At 33.5% G+C, this 23032-nt stretch overlaps 3 protein-coding genes across 11 annotated transcripts; 1 reads left to right on the forward strand and 2 right to left on the reverse strand.

Annotated features, from left to right (window-relative positions):
* Positions 1–385: 385 nt before the first annotated feature.
* LOC110637998 (uncharacterized) lies at positions 386–4628 on the reverse strand. Of its 5 annotated transcripts, XM_021788389.2 has the most exons (9): positions 4172–4626; positions 3184–3357; positions 2890–3072; positions 2503–2769; positions 2151–2185; positions 1702–1858; positions 1177–1583; positions 943–1074; positions 386–819 (listed from the first exon to the last, which is right to left on the reverse strand). In XM_021788389.2, the coding sequence occupies exons 1-9, from the start codon at positions 4236–4238 to the stop codon at positions 433–435; spliced, it is 1809 nt and encodes a 602-aa protein (XP_021644081.2). In that variant the 5' UTR covers positions 4239–4626; the 3' UTR covers positions 386–432. The 5 variants fall into 5 exon arrangements, with proteins under 5 accessions (XP_021644081.2, XP_021644080.2, XP_021644079.2 ...); XM_021788388.2 differs by having other exon boundaries at positions 386–762; positions 943–1583; positions 4172–4628; XM_021788387.2 differs by having other exon boundaries at positions 943–1583; positions 4199–4626.
* A 4497-nt stretch (positions 4629–9125) lies between these two features.
* LOC110637995 (putative pentatricopeptide repeat-containing protein At5g08310, mitochondrial) lies at positions 9126–12944 on the forward strand. 2 transcript variants are annotated; one of them, XR_009143045.1, is made up of 2 exons: positions 9126–11814; positions 12440–12944. XR_009143045.1 is itself a non-coding variant. In XM_021788382.2 (2 exons), exon 1 carries the CDS (start codon positions 9191–9193, stop codon positions 11702–11704), a length of 2514 nt encoding a protein of 837 aa, XP_021644074.2. In that variant the 5' UTR covers positions 9126–9190; the 3' UTR covers positions 11705–11712; positions 12440–12944. The 2 variants fall into 2 exon arrangements, 1 of the variants encoding a protein (XP_021644074.2); XM_021788382.2 differs by having other exon boundaries at positions 9126–11712.
* Positions 12945–14102: 1158 nt separating this feature from the next.
* On the reverse strand, positions 14103–21667 carry LOC110638000 (uncharacterized). 4 transcript variants are annotated; one of them, XM_058133457.1, is made up of 5 exons: positions 21316–21667; positions 20573–20671; positions 18480–20100; positions 15373–18368; positions 14103–14559 (listed from the first exon to the last, which is right to left on the reverse strand). In XM_058133457.1, the coding sequence occupies exons 3-4, from the start codon at positions 20086–20088 to the stop codon at positions 15400–15402; spliced, it is 4578 nt and encodes a 1525-aa protein (XP_057989440.1). In that variant the 5' UTR covers positions 20089–20100; positions 20573–20671; positions 21316–21667; the 3' UTR covers positions 14103–14559; positions 15373–15399. The 4 variants fall into 4 exon arrangements, with proteins under 4 accessions (XP_057989440.1, XP_021644089.2, XP_021644088.2 ...); XM_021788397.2 differs by having other exon boundaries at positions 14103–14569; XM_021788396.2 differs by having other exon boundaries at positions 15373–20100.
* Between the last annotated feature and the right edge of the window lie 1365 nt (positions 21668–23032).

A 23032-nucleotide genomic window follows, 5' to 3' on the forward strand; every position in this document is an offset into this window, starting at 1 on the left:
TTGCTACTATTATCAATGTCAGTGTGGTTTTTAGGCGATAATCCTTCTTCTGAATTCAGTCATTTTCCTCAAATCCTTCATAGATTTTGAACGTTTGAAAGTAGGCTATGATGGTTAATCTGATGTAGTAAGAATTGGTTTATGGCCAATTATATTAAATTGAATATGTTCGTTACATATTTAAGCATGGTGGAGATGGTAACTTTTTGACAGCCATCTCAAATGACCCAACTCAGTTGGAGATGGTAACTTTTTGACAGCCATTCAAGCCCTTGCCCTTGTGCTACATGTAATGACCATACTGAAAAAGAAAAGCTTTACAAAGGTTTGCAGATTTTCCAATCAATTCTCACACTTTAAAGGATGATGATACCAGTTTTTAACATACTTGAAAATATTCTTGATGCCAAACTATGAACAAGGATCCTTACTTCAATTGAATGCTGTAATAAAGTCCCCACTAAAATCAACGGCTTCCATTCGTCGACTGAGGTCATCAACTTGATTTGCCAAACTACCTACATTTTCCTTGTTATTTTCACCAAATCTATGCACATTATTTTCAGGGCATTGCACCCTGATATCTTCATGCTCATTCAATGGTTGCTTCTTCTCCCTTAAGTAGATATTCCCCTCATCCTCCGCACCTGTTTTACTAGAAGGTCCTGTTGAGGTTCCTGCCAACCGATGCTTGCCATATCTTGTTCTATTTACTGATTCACTGGCGTTGTTAATACCACTTCTGTTTTTGGAAGAAGCGCCCTGTACACCAGAGTGAAATTTCAGACCTCCATTTTGTGCTAAAGCAGCAGAATTTTCCTGGAAATAGAAAATTTCTTCACACAATTACAAGTGTTAATTGACAAAGAATTTACATTTAACGTTAAATGACAAATATAGATACCTACTTATCAGGAAAAAGCTCATAAATATATAACTAACCGCATCAAAAAATCCTATTTTTGGTGATGGCATTCGAAGACTTGAAGGTCTCAGTTTTCTTGAAATATTTGGAGAAACAGTACTTTTACACATTGAGACATTGTTGAACTGTGGATTCAAGAGCTTGGTTTCCTGAATTTCATGCCCCAAGGTTTGACCATATCTATGCCTTTCAGAATCTGATGCTTTAGGGGAACCAATGTCAAAAGAAATCTCTCTAAATGGAGTACTTACAGGACTAGCAGCAGAACTATTTGATCTCTGCTTGATAGATGTTGATGATGATTCTGAGGACCATCCATCAATGGAACTAGCAGGTGATGTATAAGAGGACAAATTGGATGTGGACGGTAAACAAATAAAATCACTAGAATTGTCCAACTCAGTTTTATTTTTAACCAAGTATATCAAAGGAGCTCTAAGCCTTGAACCACAAGCATCCAACCGGGAATCAATTGTTCTCCTTCGAGGGTTTGAAGGAGATTTACAAGTGAAATCAGCTGAAGCAGAGCAAAATCCCATAAACTCACTTTCTGCAGCAGGCAAAAATGAAGGCGGCGATTTTGTGGATGCTTTTGAGCTAGAAATAATATTGCATGACTCCCGCAAACACATTTTCTTTGTCATGGCCATACTTTCTCCTAACAATCAAATAGAGGTTGTTACTAATAACAGTAACTCTACTTTCCATTCCATCAGGAAAAAAAAAAAAGAAGCAACTTTCTGTGAACAAGAAATCTGAGCTTTTAGGTTCTTTACCGCAGGCAGATTTTGTAGCTTTATTATCCATTTTAACATGATTTGCACCCAAAGAAGCCCTTTTGCTGGGAACTATCGATGAAGGGTTAGCACGGCTAGATATCTGCAGTGGCTTAAGAGAAGATGAAGGTTTGGATTCTCCACTTGAATCAGCATGCTTTATTTGACCAGCATGTAATTGATGTTAATTCAGACATGCTCAAAAGTTATTCCTTTCATTATATAATAACACTGGGACTCGCCTATACATCAACTTGGTTAAAGCGTAGCAGCAGAAGCATACCTCTTTAATGGCTATCTGAACTCTAAAACTAAAATTTTGCCAGTTTCAATCATGAGCAATTGAGATGATGATGCATAGGTGAGTCCCCCATACCACACTACCAATAAAAAGTGACACGGCAAATATGACTCATAACAAGTTAAAGAAGATCATGTCAAAAACTTACTTTTACTCCAGATGAAACATGTGGTATTTTTGAAGCTGAAAAAAAAGAAGATCAAATCAGCACATGAAACTAAGTGCAAATGATCAACACATATACCACAAAGAAGTGAACACAATTCTTTGAGACACAAGTAGTTACCATACCACAAATAAAATAAGTAAAATAAAATGAAGCTTTGTCATGGGCTCAACTGCCAAAAACAAGGATGGTAAACATATAAAAAGGGATGCAAAATCAAATTGTGGTGGTAGACCCAATCACAAATAGTTTTAACTCATTTTCAAATGGGAGATTTTTTTTTCCGTTGCACCCACTCCCAGTGAATATATTTACGAAAAGAGAAATATCTCACCATGGCCATTTTTCCTTCCTTTTTCTCTTTTCAGTTTGCAAGTTGAAGTTGCCCCATTGGATGAAGCATCAAGTGACTTGTGAATAGATGCTTTTATATCATCAAAAAGATCAATCTCAAGGCTTGCAAGCGAGTAACAATCACTATTTATGGTAGAATTTGATTCAGCAGACCTCCAGATTTCCTCTTCAAACCTAGGAAATGGAAGTGTTTCTGGCCTTCTAAATCCTCTATTTATGATAGACAACTCGTCAGCATCCAGAACTCCTAAGGACAAAAAAAAGCTTAAAAGTATAAAAATATGTGGAATAAACATAAAATCCCCACAACAAAGAGATATTGACAAATGAAACCTAAAATTGGACTTCTTATGCATGCAAAGTATACCTGCACTTGTAAAAAAGGCACTATCCCAAGCTAAACTTTTGCGCAAACTATCAATTACATTTGTTGGCGTTATTGTGGATTCAAAGGGTAAAGACTTTGGTTCCACATGCCCAGTTATATCTGCCCCGTTATCCCCTACTTTAAAATTAAGAGTCTCAAGCAACTCTTCTGGATCCAATACTCCTGAGCAGGTAGAGAACACATCACAGTAATATTCTAATCCACAGAACAATTGAAGAACTGAAAATAATATAATGCACTAAGTAAGCAAGTTTCTTCAACCATAAATAGAACCTGGACTTGTGAAAAAGGCACTATCCCACGCTAAACTCTTGCGCAAGTCACAACCCGATAAAGATTGTATAGTATCTCTCTTCCTAGAATGAAGTATAATGGGAGCATCCATATGTTGAGGATTCAGAGTCTTGATTGACCGAATGTCAACCTTGTTTCTATCATCTGAAAGTTCTGTGAAATTGAAGCATGGGAAAATTAATTTAGGCAAAAACAGAAAGAGTTAAAGAAGGGACTGAGAAGTTAAGTACAAATAACAACTATTGCATTCATATCTACAATCTCCAAGGTTAAAATCATATAACACCAACATTTTGTTGCAGTGACAAATTTTTTCTACACAGCCGCTCATTGTCTATTTAACTGTACATTTGTGACAACCTTGCATTTTTCTTTACGATTTTTTGATAAACAGCTGCTAGTACTAGAAAACTAGGACCTCAAACCAATGGGTCTAATGATCCCTCAGTTGCTGCCATTTACAAGGTTAAGCAAATTCAATCCTCCCTAAACAGATAAAGGGGCAAGATCAGGCACTGCAAAATCTAAAGTGTATTCTAATGTGTAATGAAGAAGAAGAAGAAGAAGAGGAAGAAGACATGCTATATCAAATACCCAATACAGTAAGTGTGTGAATGAACACAAAAAAACGCCTTGATCTTGATTTTCTGGAGGATTTTGCCAATGTGATGATGACTAATGATACCACATTTGATATACATTCTAAAATGGGTTTTGGAATCAGAAACTGAAATCAACTTCCTTTCATGTGAGGATTGTATCGAGAGTCATGGCACAAAACCCATCACTAGTCTGGCTGTCACATAAGAATTTATTGAAGTAATCCAGAATTCAACTACCAAAAGCAATTAAGTATACATGTTAGTAAAATTCAGGAAACAATTCTTGGCCTGAATCAGAAATTCAATGAATGAATACAGAAAGAAGAAAAAGAAAGATACAAGAATAACTCAAAAAGATTCATTACCTTTCTTTCTTGCTTGAGAGAGAGTGCCTGAGAATTGAAATTCTTGGAAATCACTTTTGGAGGACATTTTGATGAATTGGAGCCGCTTCTTTGCATTGCAATATAATAAAAATTAGAATAAGAGAGAGGGAAAATTCAAAAATTGAGAGAAATGAAAGAGCAATTATAGAGGGTAATTATTAGTAATTAGTGAAGATAACTGGAAGGAGCGGAATTAGCAGATTCTCTTTGCTTCTTTTTCAAAATGGAAACACTAATAATACCAAATCACGCCTTCTTTTTTACAGAATTTGTCCAATCATATCCCCTTTTTTTCCCCTTCTCTGGGTTATTGATTGATAAATTCTCTGTAGAATTTATGAGATTAGGGATCCAGCCCGCTCCGCCGATCAAATCAATATCTGAGACTATAAAGCTCATTGATTTGACTATTTGAGTTTCGGTAACAAAGTAGTACATGGCATTTTTATATAATATGAAAAGACAATAAATCTTGCAAATAACATATTTTCATAAAAAAATGAGATAATAAAACCTTGTAAAGTAGAAGATTTATGTAAAATATCAAATAAAATCATCTTAGAAATTATGATAAGAGATATAATCCAACCAAATCAATTGCAAATTTTTTAATTCAAGTTCAATTTTCAATTTAGACTTGTTTTATTGGACCTTTTTAATTTTTAAATTCTTATCATTCGGGTCTACCGTAAAGTTTGTGAAATTCACATAAGATTTCATGAAGTTCATAAATCAATAATATATCAAACATATAACACATAAAATCAATAAAAATTTTAATTGATTTGATTTTTTTTATTTTATTTTTTATAAAAATCATGTAACCAAATAAAAAAAATGGAATTTTTAAAAAATAGAGATTGAAGCGTAGCTGATTAACTTAAGAAAAGATTAAACATTTGCACGTTATGGAACAGTGCACACCATTGTTATAAAATTTGGAAGCCACAAGATGAGCCGGTGATCATAAAAATGGGTTGATCATAAAAATTTGGAATTCAAAAGTTCCTATTGTTAATTCAATGACCCATTAATCTGATGGATTTAAATTTTTTTAAAAATATCAATGATATTAATAGTTAAATTTTTAAATTTATATTTGATCAATAACTAAGATGTTATTTAGATATTATTTTTTTATAGTATTATTGGAAATTTTATAAAATGATATGGTTTTTCTTTTTATTTTTAATATATAATTAATATTTTATACATGTTAAGAAGATAGTTATCATTTATCTAACATATTCATTGCCAGCAGGGAGAGCACATAGCAAGCACCATAGTAGAAAACCTAACAACACCAATAAAGCTATCCAAGTAGAACCCAGAGTGACTGTATGGAGGATAAAGGCAATGGGTCTAGAAACATTTGTGCTCAAACAGACACTACTCAGTGGAAAATAGGGGAGAGTAGAGGGACCTCGTCCGCTTCTTAATCTCGTTTAGCCAGGATGGCAGCACACCCTTGGTGGGCTCTTCAAACCCTAGGGATGCTTCCTCCTCCTACCCTGCAGCAGCAATTCCTCCTTTCTAGTCTTTTCAAGCACTCAAATGAGCATGCTTAACACCCAGATGCTGCATGTTGATAGAAGCTCCTCCCTTAAGCCACTAGACATCTAGACCTGCAAACAATCATACAACACAACCAATCAACCAACAACAAAGGACTAAGAAACCAAACACAACCTACAGAACTACTGGCAGCGTAAGATTCCTCACTATTCACCTCTATTGCCAACCAAAACACAACTATCTACAACCCATCCCATCAGCAAGAGGGGATAAAGAACCTTTGAATCCGAGATGACATCTAATGAGACGAACCACTAGACAATTCTCTGCTAACTATCATTACACTCCTAAACAAAAAGCAAATCAGGGTGGGATAAAGCTATCTCACTAAGTTAACTACCCAAACTAACACTCTAAGTGATTTTACTTTATATTTTGTATAGATCTTTTTTATAGGGCTTTATTATCTCATTTTTTATGAAAATATGTTATCTGTAAGAGAGGATTTTCTCTCTCTAAAAGAAGAGAGAGAATGACACTCTAGAGTAATGTGAGAATTTTCATTGCACATATGAATTATATTAAAAAACATGTAACTTTACTGCATTAACATGGCATTGTGACTTTCTTTTAGTAGGGAGATTAGGGGAATAAAGACTCAAATTTAACTCTGTCAAGTAAGTGATATATATTTAACCACTGATAAGCTAAACTATGTGTTATGATTGTTAATTATTGTATTTTAGTAAATGTACTTTGATCAAATTTCTAATTAGGAGTTGGAGTCATTCCTTCCAAATTTATATTTATATTAAAGTTAAAGCAAAGAGAAAGTGATCCTCTCTTTGTTTAGTATTCATATTTATATTTTTTTAAGAACTTTTGAGTTTTTTTTTTTTTACATTTTGATTGAGCCAATTAATATAAATATATTTTTTAAATTTAATTAAAAATTAATATTTTATATAATTATTAATTATGACTTTGGATGTAAAGACCCAACCAGGGGCCATTATCGACGCTAGGGTCGAGTCAACTTAAAGCTGCCGAAACCAGAGCAAGCTTAAAACCGGTTAATCATGAGTTTATTCCATGCATATACCAAAACCTAAGCAATTCATAAGCAATCACACATTAGTATTTTTATAGAAATATAATTCATTTTCTTTGTTTCAGAATTTGAATCCTTCCATATCATACATAACTACTAAAGTATACTCCTTTTGTATATTCGGGAAAAGTTAATGTAATGACTCAACTAGACTTCATTACCTTGGAAATATAAATATATTTATTCATTGTATGTTATTTTTTTTTTCTTTTGATTGGATCAATAAATATATTATTAAATTTAATTGAAAGTTAATATTTTCATATAATTATTAATTATGACCTTGAAAATATTACTATATTATTTATATTCATTGTGTATTACTATTTTTTATTTATGGTTTTTAATATTCAAAATTTTAATTATTGCATACAATAAATTAGTGATATAAATTTTGCTTTTTAATGATTTGAATTCTTAAAGTTACCAATAATATTAATATATAATATCATTTGCCCATGCATTGCATGAGTTTGTATATAGAATTTATAAATATGCTTCAAAATGAAATATTTAAGTCAATTAATTTATATGCATACCATTTAAAAAATCAAATATATTAAATATTTTTATGGTGTAATGAAGATAGAATTTTTAGAGATTATTAATAGAATTAAGATAGAATTAAAGAAAAGATCTTCATTTATATAATAAAATAAATAACAGCTTTCCAGTCATTTAATCAAAATAATTATTTCAATGTGAACATTTTTTCTTTAAACAGTTAAACATAAATTTTCCTTACTAAAAAAAAAAAATCATCATTCACAATGATTTGTTGTATGAACAGCCACTTACTTAACTTATCCCATCTCACCTCTCCTCGAGTTCTTTTCTTTACAATTCATTTGCATGAAAGCATGCAATAATTAACATCTTATCATTTGCTTTTAACTTTGCTTTTAGCAATAACAGTTTTGTTGCAACTGTACTCGCATTTTTTATATAGAATTTTAAATTTTTTATGAGAAAATCTTGCATATTTATAAGAGCCTCTCCTGTAAGCACCTTTTTTTATTTTTCTCTTGTTTTTTTTATAGAATTTTATAAGAGTCTCTCCTTATTTTTATCAATGCAATTAAGATAAAGTTAAGGAATTAATATTAAATATTAGATTAAGTATTTTTAGAATTATTAATAAAAAAATGATTTAATAAATTTTTAAATAATTAATAAATAAATTATTAATTAAAAAACTAATAATAAATGAATTATATCAATAAATTATAAAATAATTGTATTCTATAATATTAATTTTTTTAGCATAAAAAATCATTTATAAAACAATAATCAAAGAGAAATATACTATGAATCCTAAAATAACTAATAAAGGACTATTAATTAAAAGTTTTTGAGAAGTTATTTATTAATATTGTTTTTTAAACAAATAATAATAAAATATTAAGATTTATTGAATTTTAAAATAATTAATAAATAACTATTTGAAAAATTATTTTTTATTAATATTATTTCAGACAGTACCACATAATTACTGTTAATTCATATAATTATTTCAAATTAAATAAACAAATAAATATTTAAAATAATTATAATTAACAATACTAAAGATATAAAAAAATAGTATTTTCTGTTTTCATATAATTAATTAAATAAGAATATTGTACCCTTTAGCAACAAAAAAATATTTAACTAATTTTCTTTTTTATTAATTAAAATTGTGTAAAATTAGATATAATAATTAAATATAGGGCAAATTAACATTAATCCTACAATAATGTAATTCACGCGCCCTGTAATTCATGAATCTCAATTTGATGCAAATTAAACTTAAATTAATTTAGCTCAAAGTTAAATAAAAAAAATCAAACAAATAGCATATAAAATCAACAAAAATTCTAGTGGGTTTGATTTATTTGATTTTTTTTTTTACAAAATCATCTAAGTAAAAAATAGATTTTTTTAATCGATTTGAATTTATTAAATAAAAAATAAATTAAAAAATAAAATTAAATAAGAAAATGGCAACTGATTCTATCAAATTTTAAATAGAATAAATTTAGAACATATTTAAGTTCGAGGAATAATATCTATAATGAGTCGGATCAAATTTTATATTTATTATCGAACTTATTTACATAAATAATTAATTAAATATAAAATATATTTTTTATAATAAAAAAATATATATATTTATATTATATTTAAATAAATAAAATTTAAATAATTTATATAATTATTAAAATTCTAAAATATAAAGTATTAATTAAAAATATTTTTATATAGAATATTAATTAAATTGGATTTTTTTTTAATTAAAATCGATTTATGTTCAGCCCGCCTTTTAGACATTAGCGAAAGGAGAGAGATGCTGTTCCCAAGTTGGAAGTATCCGCTGCAACAATTAAGTTATCATGGCACTGTCAAGAATAACGAAACACTCTCATTGCCTATGCAAATCAATTAAACCCGTTAATCCAAATACTGTTTCCATCAGAAATCTCTCCACCGATCCCTCAGACCTCACCAGCACTACCAATTACATCATCTCCATCTTCACGAAACAGCCATTTTGCCCAGACAGCCCAGAGTTGAAGAGTCTTGCTCCAATGCTAAATACCAAAGTCGTTGAATCAGTGTTGAATGCTTTCAAAAGCTGGAGAATAGCTTACACTTTCTTCAATTGGGCCTCAATCCAATATGGATATGAGCATAATATGTATACGTACAATACCATGGCCTCAATCCTATCACATGCTCGAGAAAATGCCCCGCTGAAAGCTTTATCTCTTGCTATCCTGAATTCTCGTTGTTCAATGAGTCCTGGTGCTCTTGGTTTCTTTATTAGATGTTTGGGTAGTGTGGGGTTGGTTGATGAAGCTAATGTGTTGTTTGATCAAGTAAAAAGGATGGGTCTTTGTGTGCCGAATAGTTATAGCTATAATTGTTTGTTAGAGGCCATCTCTAGATCTAAGTCTACGTCTACTTCTGTTAGTTTGGTTGAGAAGAGACTCAAAGAGATGCATTATCAAGGTTGGGAGTTTGATAAGTACACTTTGACGCCAGTGTTGCAGGTATATTCTAATGCGGGGAAATTTAATGAGGCTTTGGGTGTCTTTAATAAAATTTGTGATTGCGGTTGGCTGGATGAACACCTATTGTCTATTTTGGTGCTGTCTTTTAGCAAGTGTAGTGAGGTGGACAAGGCGTTTGAATTAATAGAAAAAATGGAAGATCAAAATGTTAGATTGAATGAGAAAACATTGTGCATTTTGATTCATGGATTTGTAAAACAATCCAGAGTGGATAAAGCCCTCCAGTTGTTTTATAACATGCAGAAGTATGGTTTCACTCCTGATATAGCACTTTTTGATGTGCTAATTGGAGGGCTCTGCAGAAGTAAGGATCTTGATAAAGCTTTGGCGTTATATTCAGAAATGAAGTTGTTCAAAATCCAACCTGATGTTGGAATAGTTACTAAGCTCTTATCTTTTTTTTCTGAAGAAGGAGAATTAATCCGCATACTTGACGCAATCCATGAGGATATGGATGTAGAAGGTCTGACTTTGCTTTGCAATTCTTGGTTGAATTCACTCGTTAATAATGGCTTGCTAGATAAAGCTTATTGTCTTCTTCAGGTTATGATGGGAAAAGAGTGCATTGATAATGTTGAGTTACATAGGCTTTTCCGGGATAAAAAAATGGTTGCCCCTAATACAGCTAGTTTTACTATTGTCATTGATGGTTTGATCCCAGCTGGCAAGTTGGATTTGGCCCTTTACCTCTTTCGAGAGATGGCTCAAATTGGTTGCAGTCGTAATTTAATTATTTATAATAACTTAATTGATGGGCTATGCAATTCTGATAGATTGGAGCAAAGTTATGAGCTTTTGAGAGAAATGAAAGAGTCAGGAATTGGACCAACACAATTTACTCACAATGCTATATTTGGGTGCCTTTGCAGGAGAGGGGATGCTTCTGGAGCCCTTGATTTGGTAAAAAAGATGCGCATTCACGGCCACCAGCCTTGGATCAAACATTATACCTTGCTAGTAAGAAAAATGTGCAAAAATGGGAAGGCAACACAAGCCTGCAAATTTCTTGCTGATATGATTCAAGAAGGCTTTCTACCTGATATAGTTGCCTATTCTGCATCATTACGTGGTTTGATTGAAATTCAAGAAGTCGATCAAGCGCTGAAGCTGTTCCGTGACATTTGTGCTCGTGGGCATTGCCCTGATGTGGTTGCTTACAACATACTAATAAGCGGGCTCTCTAAGGCTCAAAGAATTACAGAAGCTCAGAATATTTTCGAAGAGATGGTGATGAAGGGTCTTGTCCCTTCTGTTGTCACATATAACTTGCTTATAGATGGTTGGTGCAAGAGTGGTTGTATTGATGAGGCCCTGCATTGTCTTTCCAGTATGTCTGCAAAGGAAAGGGAACCTAATGTCATTACATACACTACTTTAATAGATGGGCTATGTAATGCTGGAAGACCTGATGATGCTATAATGCTATGGACTGAAATGAGGAGAAATGGTTGCACTCCTAATAGAGTTGCTTTCATGGCTTTTATTCATGGTCTTTGCAAGTGTGGTCGGCCGAATGCAGCTCTGGCTCATTTACGTGAAATGGAAGAGAAAGAAATGGAACCTGACTCTTTTGTTTATATAGGCTTAATAAGTGCTTTTCTTGCTGACTTAAAGCTCCCTCTGGCTTTTGAGATATTAAAAGAGATGGTTGACAAGGGACACTGTCCAGATCTGCTTGATAAGAACTACATAATTTTAAGAGATGCAATACATAAGTTGTCTGAAGATGCTAGAACTTCCTCTAGTGTTAAAAGTCTTATAACCAATGGCAGCATTCCAACGATAAATCTCTCAGATTTTGGAGCTGAAGGTGGAGATACAGGAGATCAATAAAACCACAGGTTTATGCTTAAGAAATTGTATAACCGTATGCTAAAGATTGGCATTGTAGAAGATATCTTACATGTTTCAGATGATTCATTAATTCTTTCCTTCTCAATGAGGTACATGTGGCAATATTTTTGTAACTAATGCTTATTCCATATAACCTTGTTAGCTTTTTATGGTTTCATATGGATTTATGTATATTTCTTAGGAGGATTGATTGTCTTTCTTGGTCGCCAAGTGAGTCAGTAAATAGGTTTGAATGAAAACTGATGAGAATGGATAGTGAACAAACTAATTAATGAATAATCAAAATGCTTCAGTTTAAAGTAACCAAAGTATGCTTAGTTAAAGCCACACCTGTTCTAAAAATAATATTTAAGAAAAAAATTGTACCATTTTTGGAAAGTTGTTATTTCCAAATCCTTTGCCATTCATTGCTATATGAATTGGAAATCCTAGTGTGGTATGCAAATGTGTTTTTAACATTATTTTTGTACCATGCTGTATGATAATTTTTCTTTTCTGCAAATGTCATTTGCACTATGCGTGCAACAAAATGCTTGGTAAAATATTCATATATGGTTGGAAATTATTTAATATTGCTGGATGATATTATGGATATGAAATCATACTTTGTAGCCATTCAGTCCAACTTGTCTAAAATAATCTTTCTGGGAATTGTTTTAAGGAGATAATCTGGTTATTTTCTCCTGATATTTGGTTTAATCCTATCAATTGCAGAGAACCATTGTTTAAATTTGGACAAGAACACACCTTACATGAGCCCTCTTCAGCCAGCTTGTCTCTTGCAAATAATTAAAACCTGACTACTTGCTACACCAGTTGAGTGAGGCTCCTAACCCAGTGCTAATAGAAAACGACGTGACAGAAACGCCTTTGTCCTTCACTGTTGCGAGAACTCCATCTTCCAGTGCAGGTGGTGGGACTACATAAACAGCAGCTCCAAGACCACCGAATGGACAGGTTGCATGCTTCTTCCTTACAATTTGGGCCATTCTCTTCACCGTTTTACTCTCTGCTAGCAATGTAACTATGTGTTTTGTCATTGGGGTACTTGATGCATAGACAGTGATGATTATAAATTAATTTATAGATTTTTTTTTCCCGATCTTTACTGTTTTTTTCCTCAATTTAGAGTTAGGAACTAGTACTTTATGACAATTTTTTTGTCATTAAATTAGCTCTTTCGGTTTTATGATTTATGTTCTTAATGATATTTACTTTATTCTAATATTTCCCTTTTACATAACCTTAAGTATTATTATGTATTTACAACATGGCTTCGCCCTTGGTCAAGGAACCTGGAAGTTGCTGATATCCTTATTGATTAAGCTACTGGCTTTCAATCATATAGAATTAAATGTGTTGGATCATATGGTAGCAGTGACAGTCCAATGGTAACCATTGCTCAACAACTTTTTACACAAAGCAAGAATTTGGGAATTATGTTCTGAATTTGGAACTCACTTCAAAATAGAATTGGGATTCTTGATTTTCGATTTGGGAATAAAACAATAACAAATTCATAGTAGGAGAGCACATTTGATTTGAAAAACAATTTAGTAAATACAGCGATGACACTGAATCTGGAAAAATGAATGTTACGACCTACTCATGGCTGATCCTCCACCAACTTCATCTCCGACTGATCCTTATCCTACCACAGATTCTACTAGATGTTTATTTTATTATAATTTATAAGGACCCATAAGCCCCAGCTCCAAGCGAAGATATCAAGAGAAGAAGCCCATTCAAGGGTATATTTGTTCACAGAAAATTCATGTCATAATCAGACAGTAACATAACATGAATCAGTGCCATTGCAGATTAAGAATCTCTACAATGCTAAACAAATAGTTCTGAAATTCCAACATATTGGCCATGCACCCATCTTTAACACTTTCCTGGCAACACATAATAATAATAATAATATTGTATCCACACATAAACAGCGAAAAAAAAAAAAAAACATTTTGATGGAACCTGAGCACGCAACCAAATAAATGCAGCATTAAACAGGAGCTCCCACCGTGTCCATGAGAGGTTCTCCATTTGTTTTACTAGCACGAGGTAATGCTTAGACAAGCATTATCATGGAATTATCAGAAACTGAGTTTCCAAATAACTGGGGTGATACTGATACAACAGAGAATATCCAAAAAGCAAAGCAATAGGAATATAAGCACGGAAAAAAAAGGAGCGGGGGGTGGGTGGTTGGGGCGGGGAGGGGGAAGGGGGAAGGGGGGTGGGGTGTAAGAGTTCTAACATAACTTTCTTTTTAACAAAGTAAATCCTGCCTTGTAGATAATTACCACTGGTTAAATTAGTAATGGCTCATCTAATGGTAAAAGAAACAAGCATATCACGTTAAAAACCTTGAAGCAAAAGAAAATGCTTGAATGAGCATGCTTCAATAATGCCGAGGCTAAACTGCTGGTGACTTTCAGCATATGGACAAGAGCATTCTACCTCCACTGTGGTTTACAGAGAAATTCATTACATGACATGCAGGTGGATGAACCATAAATGATAATAAACAAGCAACTGAGATTCTGTAACTGAACCTCATATTCGTCAAGTGTAGCAACTACAACTCTACAAGGGTCAGCTCAAACTGATATACAATGTACTAAGCGAACCTACTGAGATTTTAGAATAGCCCCAACCCTCTACATCTGGGCCCAAAACACACCAAAAATTATCCGAGTAAAAGATGCAGCAGACAACCAGAAGAATTAGCAATCTTGTTACCTTCTTCAGCATCCCATTAACGTATGCATGTGTGAGAGCATCAGCAGTAGAGTAGAAGCTGCACTGCATCTGCCTCAGTTTTCCAACATCTGCTCTCTCCTATCAAGAAAATGAATTAGAAAATAAATAATATACCAAATAGATAGTGACGTTAACAAATTGGATTATGTCTCCCACAAAAAGATAATAGTTTCATAGCACATGTGCCAAAATTTACGATTCCAATAATAAAGATAATTTTCAGTATCTGATTGTGCACCAACAGATGGGCATATCAAGTTTTGAGGGCAGCCAATTCACAAAAAATGCTGGAAGGCAGGGAAATTCTCCAAATTCTCCTATCTGAGACCACTTTATAGGGCTGTAACTGGGTATTGGCCTTGAACCCCAATTAGAAACAAGCTCAAACAGACAGCTGGATTAGATCCATTTTAAAAAAATGCATATGTTTCAGTGACAATTCTGTGTTAATGTTATTAACTTCCAGGTGGAGAATTTGGGGCTTTGGGCAAATGATAAGTTTTTCACACATTACGAAGTGTAACTGTCGACAAAAGAAAACCATGTATACACACATATCATCCTACGTACGTGTTACTTTTCATTTTTTCTAATCTATCACTACCTTCTCCAGATTTCCCTGATTCCCTCCTCCTTTCACACATTCAACTATAAAACTTCAAAAGCCACAAAATAATTATGAAAACTTAACTACGTCGTACTTTTGCCCAGCTTTTGGCCTTCAGCCCAAAATGCGGGAGACCGCATGCACTGGATAATGTTATACTATTGCCCAGTGATCCAGTGAGTTACAAGCATGCCATCTATAAAATAAATAAATAAATAAATGAATCAAGAAAACCAGTGACAGTGAGTGAGAAATTTTCTTCCAAGTAATTTACCTAAATTTTTATGTCACATCCGCTTCTTCAATACTGCAGAAAAAGTGTTGCATCTTCCTCACCTTGGAGTGCATTCATTGGTTGACTTTTAAATGGTACAGATATGGTATAGTTGAGCTGGTAATTTACAAGTACTGAACCAAAAATGTTGAACTTTGGAGCACTACCATATGCAGCTTCTGCATCAGAACACTTCTTGAAAACAACTCTGGCACGATTGGTATCCTTATCTACTTCTGTCTCTGACTCTTTCAAAGGCCCAAACCGCCTAAACATCTTATTCAGGCTTATTTCTGAAGGAACACAATCCACCACAGGAAAATGCATAACAAGTTCTGCTGGTGCATTCTCATCTACGTAACTCACTGGTTTCTCTGCTGATAGACCATAATTGCCATCAGAATACCGCTTTCTAGAGTTTGACTTATTAAGGGCCTTGTCCTGGTCCATAGAAACAAGTTGATTATCCCGTTTTCTACTTTTACGTGGTGGTTGCTCTTCAGAACCATTTTGAATAACCCGGTCGGTCCAATAAGTGTCATTCATATCCTCAAATTCGAATGTCTCAGGAGAACAAAAAATGGAATGAGATGCTTGTCTCCTTTTACAACCTACTTTCTCATGCTGTTCCATAATCACTGAGTTCCTAAAATCAGAGAAAAAACTAATAATGATGCTCAAGAAACTATATCCTTTAAAGGGATCTCGTGCCACCAAGTGAAGTTGTGATAGTAATTCATCCAATGATGAGTATTCTGTAGGAACAATTGCTCTCCTCATCTCAGCATCCTCAGAATGTTCAAACAAAACATCAGATCCATCCCCAACAAGTCCATCGCTGCTTCCATCTTGCTTCATGTTGTTAGACTTCAATATGCAGGTGGACCCAGTCATCTGGCTAGCGACTCTACGGATACATTCACCAATCTTGAATGAAGGCTTAGGAAATGAAGGTGCACTAGTAGAGACCTTTGCAAGAGAGAGAGTTTTCCTCCCTTCTGCTGTGGCTAAGTCATCAGGAAAGGAATCAAAGACCTTCCGCTTCTTCCCAGAAGATGGTGAAACTAATTTATTGTTAGCTTTCCCATCAGGACCAATTTCATCATCTACACATTCCCATGAATCACCCATTAATTCAGACAAGCTTCTTTCTTTCTTCCTAGGATAGACAGTATCTTTCAAATTATGTTTGCGCTTGTGGTAAGAACTTCTTTGGGCATGTACAATCTCCTGACCAGATGAAATTTTTCCATCATCCTTACAAAAAGGATATGTGGGCTCTATCACTTCATCTGTAAATTCTAATGTGCCTGCATTCTCTAACAACCCTCCACAAAACTGGAATTCAGGCAACTGAGAATAACCCTTTAAGCGATAAAAGGCCAGTAATTGGGACCTGGCAATGACAAGTTCAAGTCGATCAGCTCCACCAGCTGGACATTGTGCTAATGCTTTCATATACTCTACTAATTTACCAGGTTCAAATAAATCAGCAACCAAGGATTTGTCCACACCATCTCTTACACTTGCTTCTTGTCGGATTCCAGTGTTTTCTACTATCTGAAATTTAAGTTTATCGTAAGTATCCTTTGGTATGCATGAGCACGCCAGCCCATACTCTACACGTCTTGAAACTTCTTCTAAAGCACAATCAACGGCATTCTGGAACGTTTCAGAATTGCTCTGCTTCTCAACCTGGGAGAAATGAGACCTGAAAGGCTTTAGCAGAGATGCCTCATTCCATGCAAATGTCCGATCCCCAAAATATGCTACCAAAAAACAATCCTTTTTATGATACTTCGCTGCTTTCTCAGAGGCATCTGAAGGATCAAATATCTGCCCAGGCCACCATGGATGGCTCCTCACTTTGCCCCAGACCAAATCAGATACAGTGAACTCACCTTCGACATCTGGTGGTACCTTATAACTAGCTTGATGTTCTATTACACTGCTTCTGGAATTTAGAGCTACTTCTTTAGCAGATTTCTCTTCAGTGGTATTTAGCAGTTCCGAGTCAGCATCCTGTTCTTCAGCTTCCATTTCTTGCCCTTCTTGCAACCCAACCTGATCAATAAAAGCATCATGCTCTTCAACCACTGTTTCTGTTGCTGCACTTGATTCAATCTCAGAAACATCACTATCTGCACTCTCATCCAAATCTTCTTCAACCGTCAGATTCTGATTCCCTTCAGGTGGCCCCTCAAGTCCAGTACCGGCGTTCAAAGTCACATCATTGTCTGCTATAGCAGTTTGCTCTCCATCAATTAATAAGGTATCTTTTTCTCTGCTTGCACAAACTGTTTCAGAGTTCTGTTCTATGGCCTTCGTCTCTTCTCTTCCAAGCTGTTCAACACAAGCAGCCTGTTCTTGAACATCAATCAGCTGCCCCATATTTGGATCATCCTGATCAGGATCACAAGCTGCACTCTTGTCTATGCATTCTTTCACCTTCAACTCATGGTCCTTTCCAGCAGTATCTGAAACATTGGCAGTTGAATTAACCTTATCCTTGTCAGTTGAAGTAGTGTGAGAATCTATTTCCATAGAGTCTATCTCAATCTTTATATGCTGCTCATTTCCTGATGATGATAACATCCCATCCAAATGCATATCAATGGGACCCCCAAAATTAGCGTCTAAATGAACTTTGTCATCCATTTCTGCAAGTTCATCACCAACTGCAAGTGCAGACTGATGAGATGTTGTGAAGTCTAAACCTTTGGTTAAGTGATTTTCAGTGCTCTCATTTGCGGTCTCAACCTTGCCTTGCTCTTTCTGGATACCAGCTTTTTCAGCACCAGCAACTTGTTCATCAGCTCCCATCTCTGGATTTATGGGTGAATGAAACTGAGCAGAATCATGAGGCATAATCTGGTCCGAGCACTCTTCAATTATTAATTTTTTTTCATCTTCAGAATTCAGAAGCACCATGTTCTCAGATGCTCCAACTTCACCTCCAACAACTGCTGGAGTCGGCTGTTGTGAAGATTGCAAATCTGCAAATGCATCATAGTGATTTTCAGTGCTTCCATTGGCTGTCTCAACCGTAGCCTGCAGTTCTTCCACTGAAAAACAAAAATTTTCATTAAAAGCGTCAGTGTCCATACCTTCAATGTTAGGATATGTAATCTCCTCATTGTCCATTGATGCAAATTTTCCATCAATTTGTCCATCCAAGCATTTGGAGGCTGCATTGGTAATGGCATCTTTTTCTATTGCAACTGAATCTTTCTCAGAACAGGACACAACCCCCTCCACAGAATCACTACCATGTGCCCCATCGAAAACTGTTTCAATTTTGGGATTTAAATTTCCATCATCAACCATCACCAAAGCTTCCTCCTCAATACCTTGGGTCTCTACATTTGAACCTTCCTTGATAATTGAAGAAGGTGCACTTGCAGTTTTAATGCCAGGATTCCACGCCTCATCATGCAAAACACAGACCTTTTGTGTTTCTGAATCCTGAAGTGAAGCCCCCTCGTTGTCATTTGTTTCCTTGGCCTGATCCATAGCCTCCTCAACCAATTCAGATTTCTCTACTGCAAAAGCTTGGGTCTCAACTACTGAAGAACCGAAAACTGCAGAGGAACCTCCAACATTTTCAACTCCTTGATTATGTACTTCATTCTCTGAAACCCCAACTTCCTGAGAACTCACATCCTTAACAACATGCATCCCAACTTTCCCAATACACTCGTCCAATGCTCCCTCCAAATGTTCCTTCCCTGTAACTACTGCCACTTTCTCAACTACAACTTGGGTTTCCCTGCCAGTGGATCCTTTAACAAGAGAAGAAACAACAACTGCACTCTCAATTCCCACATTCTGAGCATTCCCAGCCTCAACTTCCTGCAAAGTATTATCATCAGCAACACAGGACACATCAACATCAGCGAGCTCTCTAACTCTTGTCACACCCTCCACCAATACACCTTCTTTAGATTCTTCAGTGCCAGAACACTTTCCAATCTCACTCTCGGTTCCCAAATTTACGTCCCTAACTCTTGTAGCATCCTCCACCAATTCCCCTTCTTCTTTAGATTCAGCAAACCCAGAAGATTTTCCATCCTCGGTCTCTCCCAAGTTTACCTCCCTAACAATTGCTACATTCTCCACCAATTCTCCTTCTTCTTTAGATTCAGCAACCCCAAAAGAATTTCCAACCTTAGTCACCAATTCCAAGCTTACCTCCCTAACTCTTGCCACATCCTCCACCAATTCTTCTTCTTTAGATTCAGCAACCCCAGAAGAATTTCCAACCTCACTCTCAGTTCCCAATTTTGATGCCTCAACACTTGGATCCATAATGGCCTTGGAACCAGAGTCACCAACCCCACCACCTAAAGTTTTGACATCTCCCTCTAAGCCCAACTCTCTTGATCCACCACGACTTTTAGTTGCTTCCTCACTCAAATTTTGCCCACCACCATCAACAAAATCCCGTATGCAAACACCATCAACATTAATATCAGAACCCCTAACCCCAACCATTTTTATATTCACCCCATTACAAGACCCACCTTCCTCTGTCACCAACCGTTCAGCTGAGGATCCCTTAGTCACAACCTGACCTTGAAACTGAGCGTCACTAGCATCTGGCTCAGCAACTTGGGTTTTCTCACTATCTCCACCAGCTTTGCGATCACTTACAGTCTTTTTAGACGATTCCAAAACAGTACTACCAGAAAAATCCTTATTTTCGTGTTCGCCCATGGAAAATAATATCTGGATCAATTTCAAAATCCAGAAAAGATGATATCTTTATAACCAAAAAAACAAGAATAGAGAAACATCAAGAAGAAATCACATGCATCATCTATGTTCTTCTAAGTAATTTTCTCCACTATATTCCCTATCCATCAACAAATTAAACTATTAATATACTATTCCTGAATAATCAGACAAACAGAAAGGCACTCAAAATATGGCATAATTAGAGAAAGTAAACAATTTCAATAAAAAATATGGACAACTGAAATTCCTAAACAGTTTCCTATCTTTTATAAGAAAAAGTGAATAAATCAACATTCTTTTAACTTAATCACCAGACAGGCAGTCGACAATTAAAGGAGGGAATACTTGTAATGCGTTCCTAAGACTACCTTGACAATGAAAATTAAGACAACAAAATGAAATTAAAACCACAGCTATTAATTAACATGAATTTTAGAGTAAAAAAGAAGCAATAACTGTGTACCTTGAGACGTGATTCAATGAATCTTCAGCAAGTGTAAACAGGTTTTGAAATGGTAGGCAAGAGTATTAGATTTCAATAGATTTTACTATTTTTTATCTTCTGCAAAACACAAACAGCAATCAAGTTATAAATAAAAAAGAACATTATGCTGTAAAAGACTATGAAAAAATAAATTGCTTGGGTTTGACCAAATGGAATCCTAATCATATATCACTAATTTTGTATCTAATCTAATTACAGCACCAATTAACAACACAAAATTATTCCTTCATGCTGTCACAATTTCTAATGCATGCTGGGGATAACTGAAACACTTGTGGCTTTTCTTATATGGTGGTTGGTCTTAATCAACTATTTCAAATCCTCAAGGGTAAAGAATGGTAAGTTAAGCATATTCATTAAGCATATTCATCTCTTATCCTTATTTATTTTATCAATTATTGCTTAATATTTGGATATTTGGAAAAGAAAACACAATGATTCTATTCAAAACTTTACTATTTCTTATGCAATTAATAAAATAATTACAATCAAAATCAAGCCTAAAAAGGATATAAATAGTTGTATTTGCCTCTGTACTACTTCCATTTTAGGGTTTTCAGTTACAAAATAAAATTTAACATTTAACAAATAAAAAAGGGGAAAAGTAGCCAAATGAACACTGAAAGCCTCCATTGTCAAATAAAAAAAATAAATAATTATCATACTCGAAAATAAAAACCACAAAACACTCCACTGCTAACCTTCATGCAGATCATCAATTGATCGGAACTTTCCTTCAAATCCCCCGTTAAATCAACAAAAGTAATGGCTTCTTTACCCGCCAGCAGTGACAGAAAGTCTGGGTTTTTTGCAAATCACTGGCAATGGAGGTGGGAAGCTTTTGCAACCGCTAGTTGTTCTTTGTCCTTTCAAATCTTCCCTTTTCTAGTAGAAAGAACTCAATGAAGGCAAACTGATAGTAAAGGAGGATGATTAATCGTTTTCGCAGTGGTAGATTGATGCAATTCTGTTTGGATTTCTGGGTTTCTCTCCTAAACCCTTACTGTTATGACCTATAAAAAACTCGCTCCCTGATAGCTGAAGCTGATAACAATGTATTTAAATCATTATACAAACAGCTAATATTTAATTATTAAGAACTTGATGACAGATCTAAATTACTATATAAATAATTAATATATAATTATTAATAATTTATAAAATAATTAATAATTATTAAAATAAAAATAAATTTTAATTTTAATATTTAATTATTAATAATTTATAAAATAATAGATAATTATTAAAAAAATTAATAAATTTAAATTATTATACTTACAAACTGGTACTATATCTAATTGTTATGAATTTATATTACTATATAAATAGTTAATATTATTAAAATAATTAATATACTTAAATTACTGAATAAAAAGCTATTTAACCATTAACGATTTATAAAATAATTAATAATTATTAAAATAATTAACAGATTTAAATTAATATATAAATAGTTAATACCTAATTATTAATAATTTATAAAATAATTAACGATTATTAAAATAATTAATAGATTTAAATAATTATATAAACAGTAAATATCTAGCTGCTAACAATTTATAAAATAATTGACGGCTAATAAAAAAGTTAACATATTTAAATCATTATGTAAATAACTAATATATATCTTCTAAGAACTTATAAAATAATTGACAGTTACTAAAACGATGAACAGTTAATAATTAATTGTCACTGTATAAATAACTAATCACTAATAATTAAAATCTAACAACTAACGAAATAGCTAATAACTATTTAAATATCTAATAAACTATTTTATAAACAGTTAATAGTTATCAAAATAATTAATAATTATTATAATAATTAATATTATCTAACATAACCTTAAAAGAAAATAAATTAAATATATAATTGAGGGTACGTAGATAATTTGCAGTGAACTAATAAAAATTAACAGGCAGATAATAACAGGAAAAAATATACATGAGCCCAAAATCGAGTTTTTGGCTAAATAAAAACTGAACTTTTTAATTAAGGTGAAATAGATTCAATTTAAAAAAAAAATAAAATATTATTTTTTATTTTTTATAATAAAATATTAATTTTATATTTAAAATTTTAAAATAATTAAACAATTTTTAATAAAAATAAAAAATTAACATTTCTTTTTCATTAATTTTATTTTAATTAAAAATAATAAGTAATTTTAATTTTTTTTATTAAAATATAATATTTTATTATGAGATAGACTTACTTAATCTTATTAAAAAAGTTCAATTCTTATTTAGTCCAAAACTTAATTTTATACTTATTTTGCATCGATTAAAAATAAAAGAGCTTATTTGATTTTCCATTGCTTTTCCACTTTATTTTCTCCTTCCTTTTCTTTCTCATCCTTTTTATATCAATCCAAACAAGGCATTTTAAAGACATGCAAGCAAAATAAACAAAGGGCAA

This window comes from Hevea brasiliensis, chromosome 14, assembly GCF_030052815.1.
Source record: "Hevea brasiliensis isolate MT/VB/25A 57/8 chromosome 14, ASM3005281v1, whole genome shotgun sequence".
In the NCBI taxonomy this organism is placed as follows: domain Eukaryota; kingdom Viridiplantae; phylum Streptophyta; class Magnoliopsida; order Malpighiales; family Euphorbiaceae; genus Hevea; species Hevea brasiliensis.

Excerpts from the sequence above, each read along its gene's own strand:
- LOC110637995 (XM_021788382.2), top strand. The coding sequence starts at position 9,191 with ATGGCACTGTCAAGAATAACGAAACACTCTCATTGCCTATGCAAATCA.
- LOC110637998 (XM_021788386.2), bottom strand. The coding sequence starts at position 4,238 with ATGTCCTCCAAAAGTGATTTCCAAGAATTTCAATTCTCAGGCACTCTC. Across the intron at positions 2,186-2,502 it reads AGGAAGGAAAAATGGCCATG|CTTCAAAAATACCACATGTT; the intron begins GTGAGATATTTC and ends CTTTTTTTTCAG. Across the intron at positions 1,859-2,150 it reads ATGTTTCATCTGGAGTAAAA|CATGCTGATTCAAGTGGAGA; the intron begins GTAAGTTTTTGA and ends GGTCAAATAAAG.
- LOC110638000 (XM_021788396.2), bottom strand. The coding sequence starts at position 20,088 with ATGGGCGAACACGAAAATAAGGATTTTTCTGGTAGTACTGTTTTGGAA.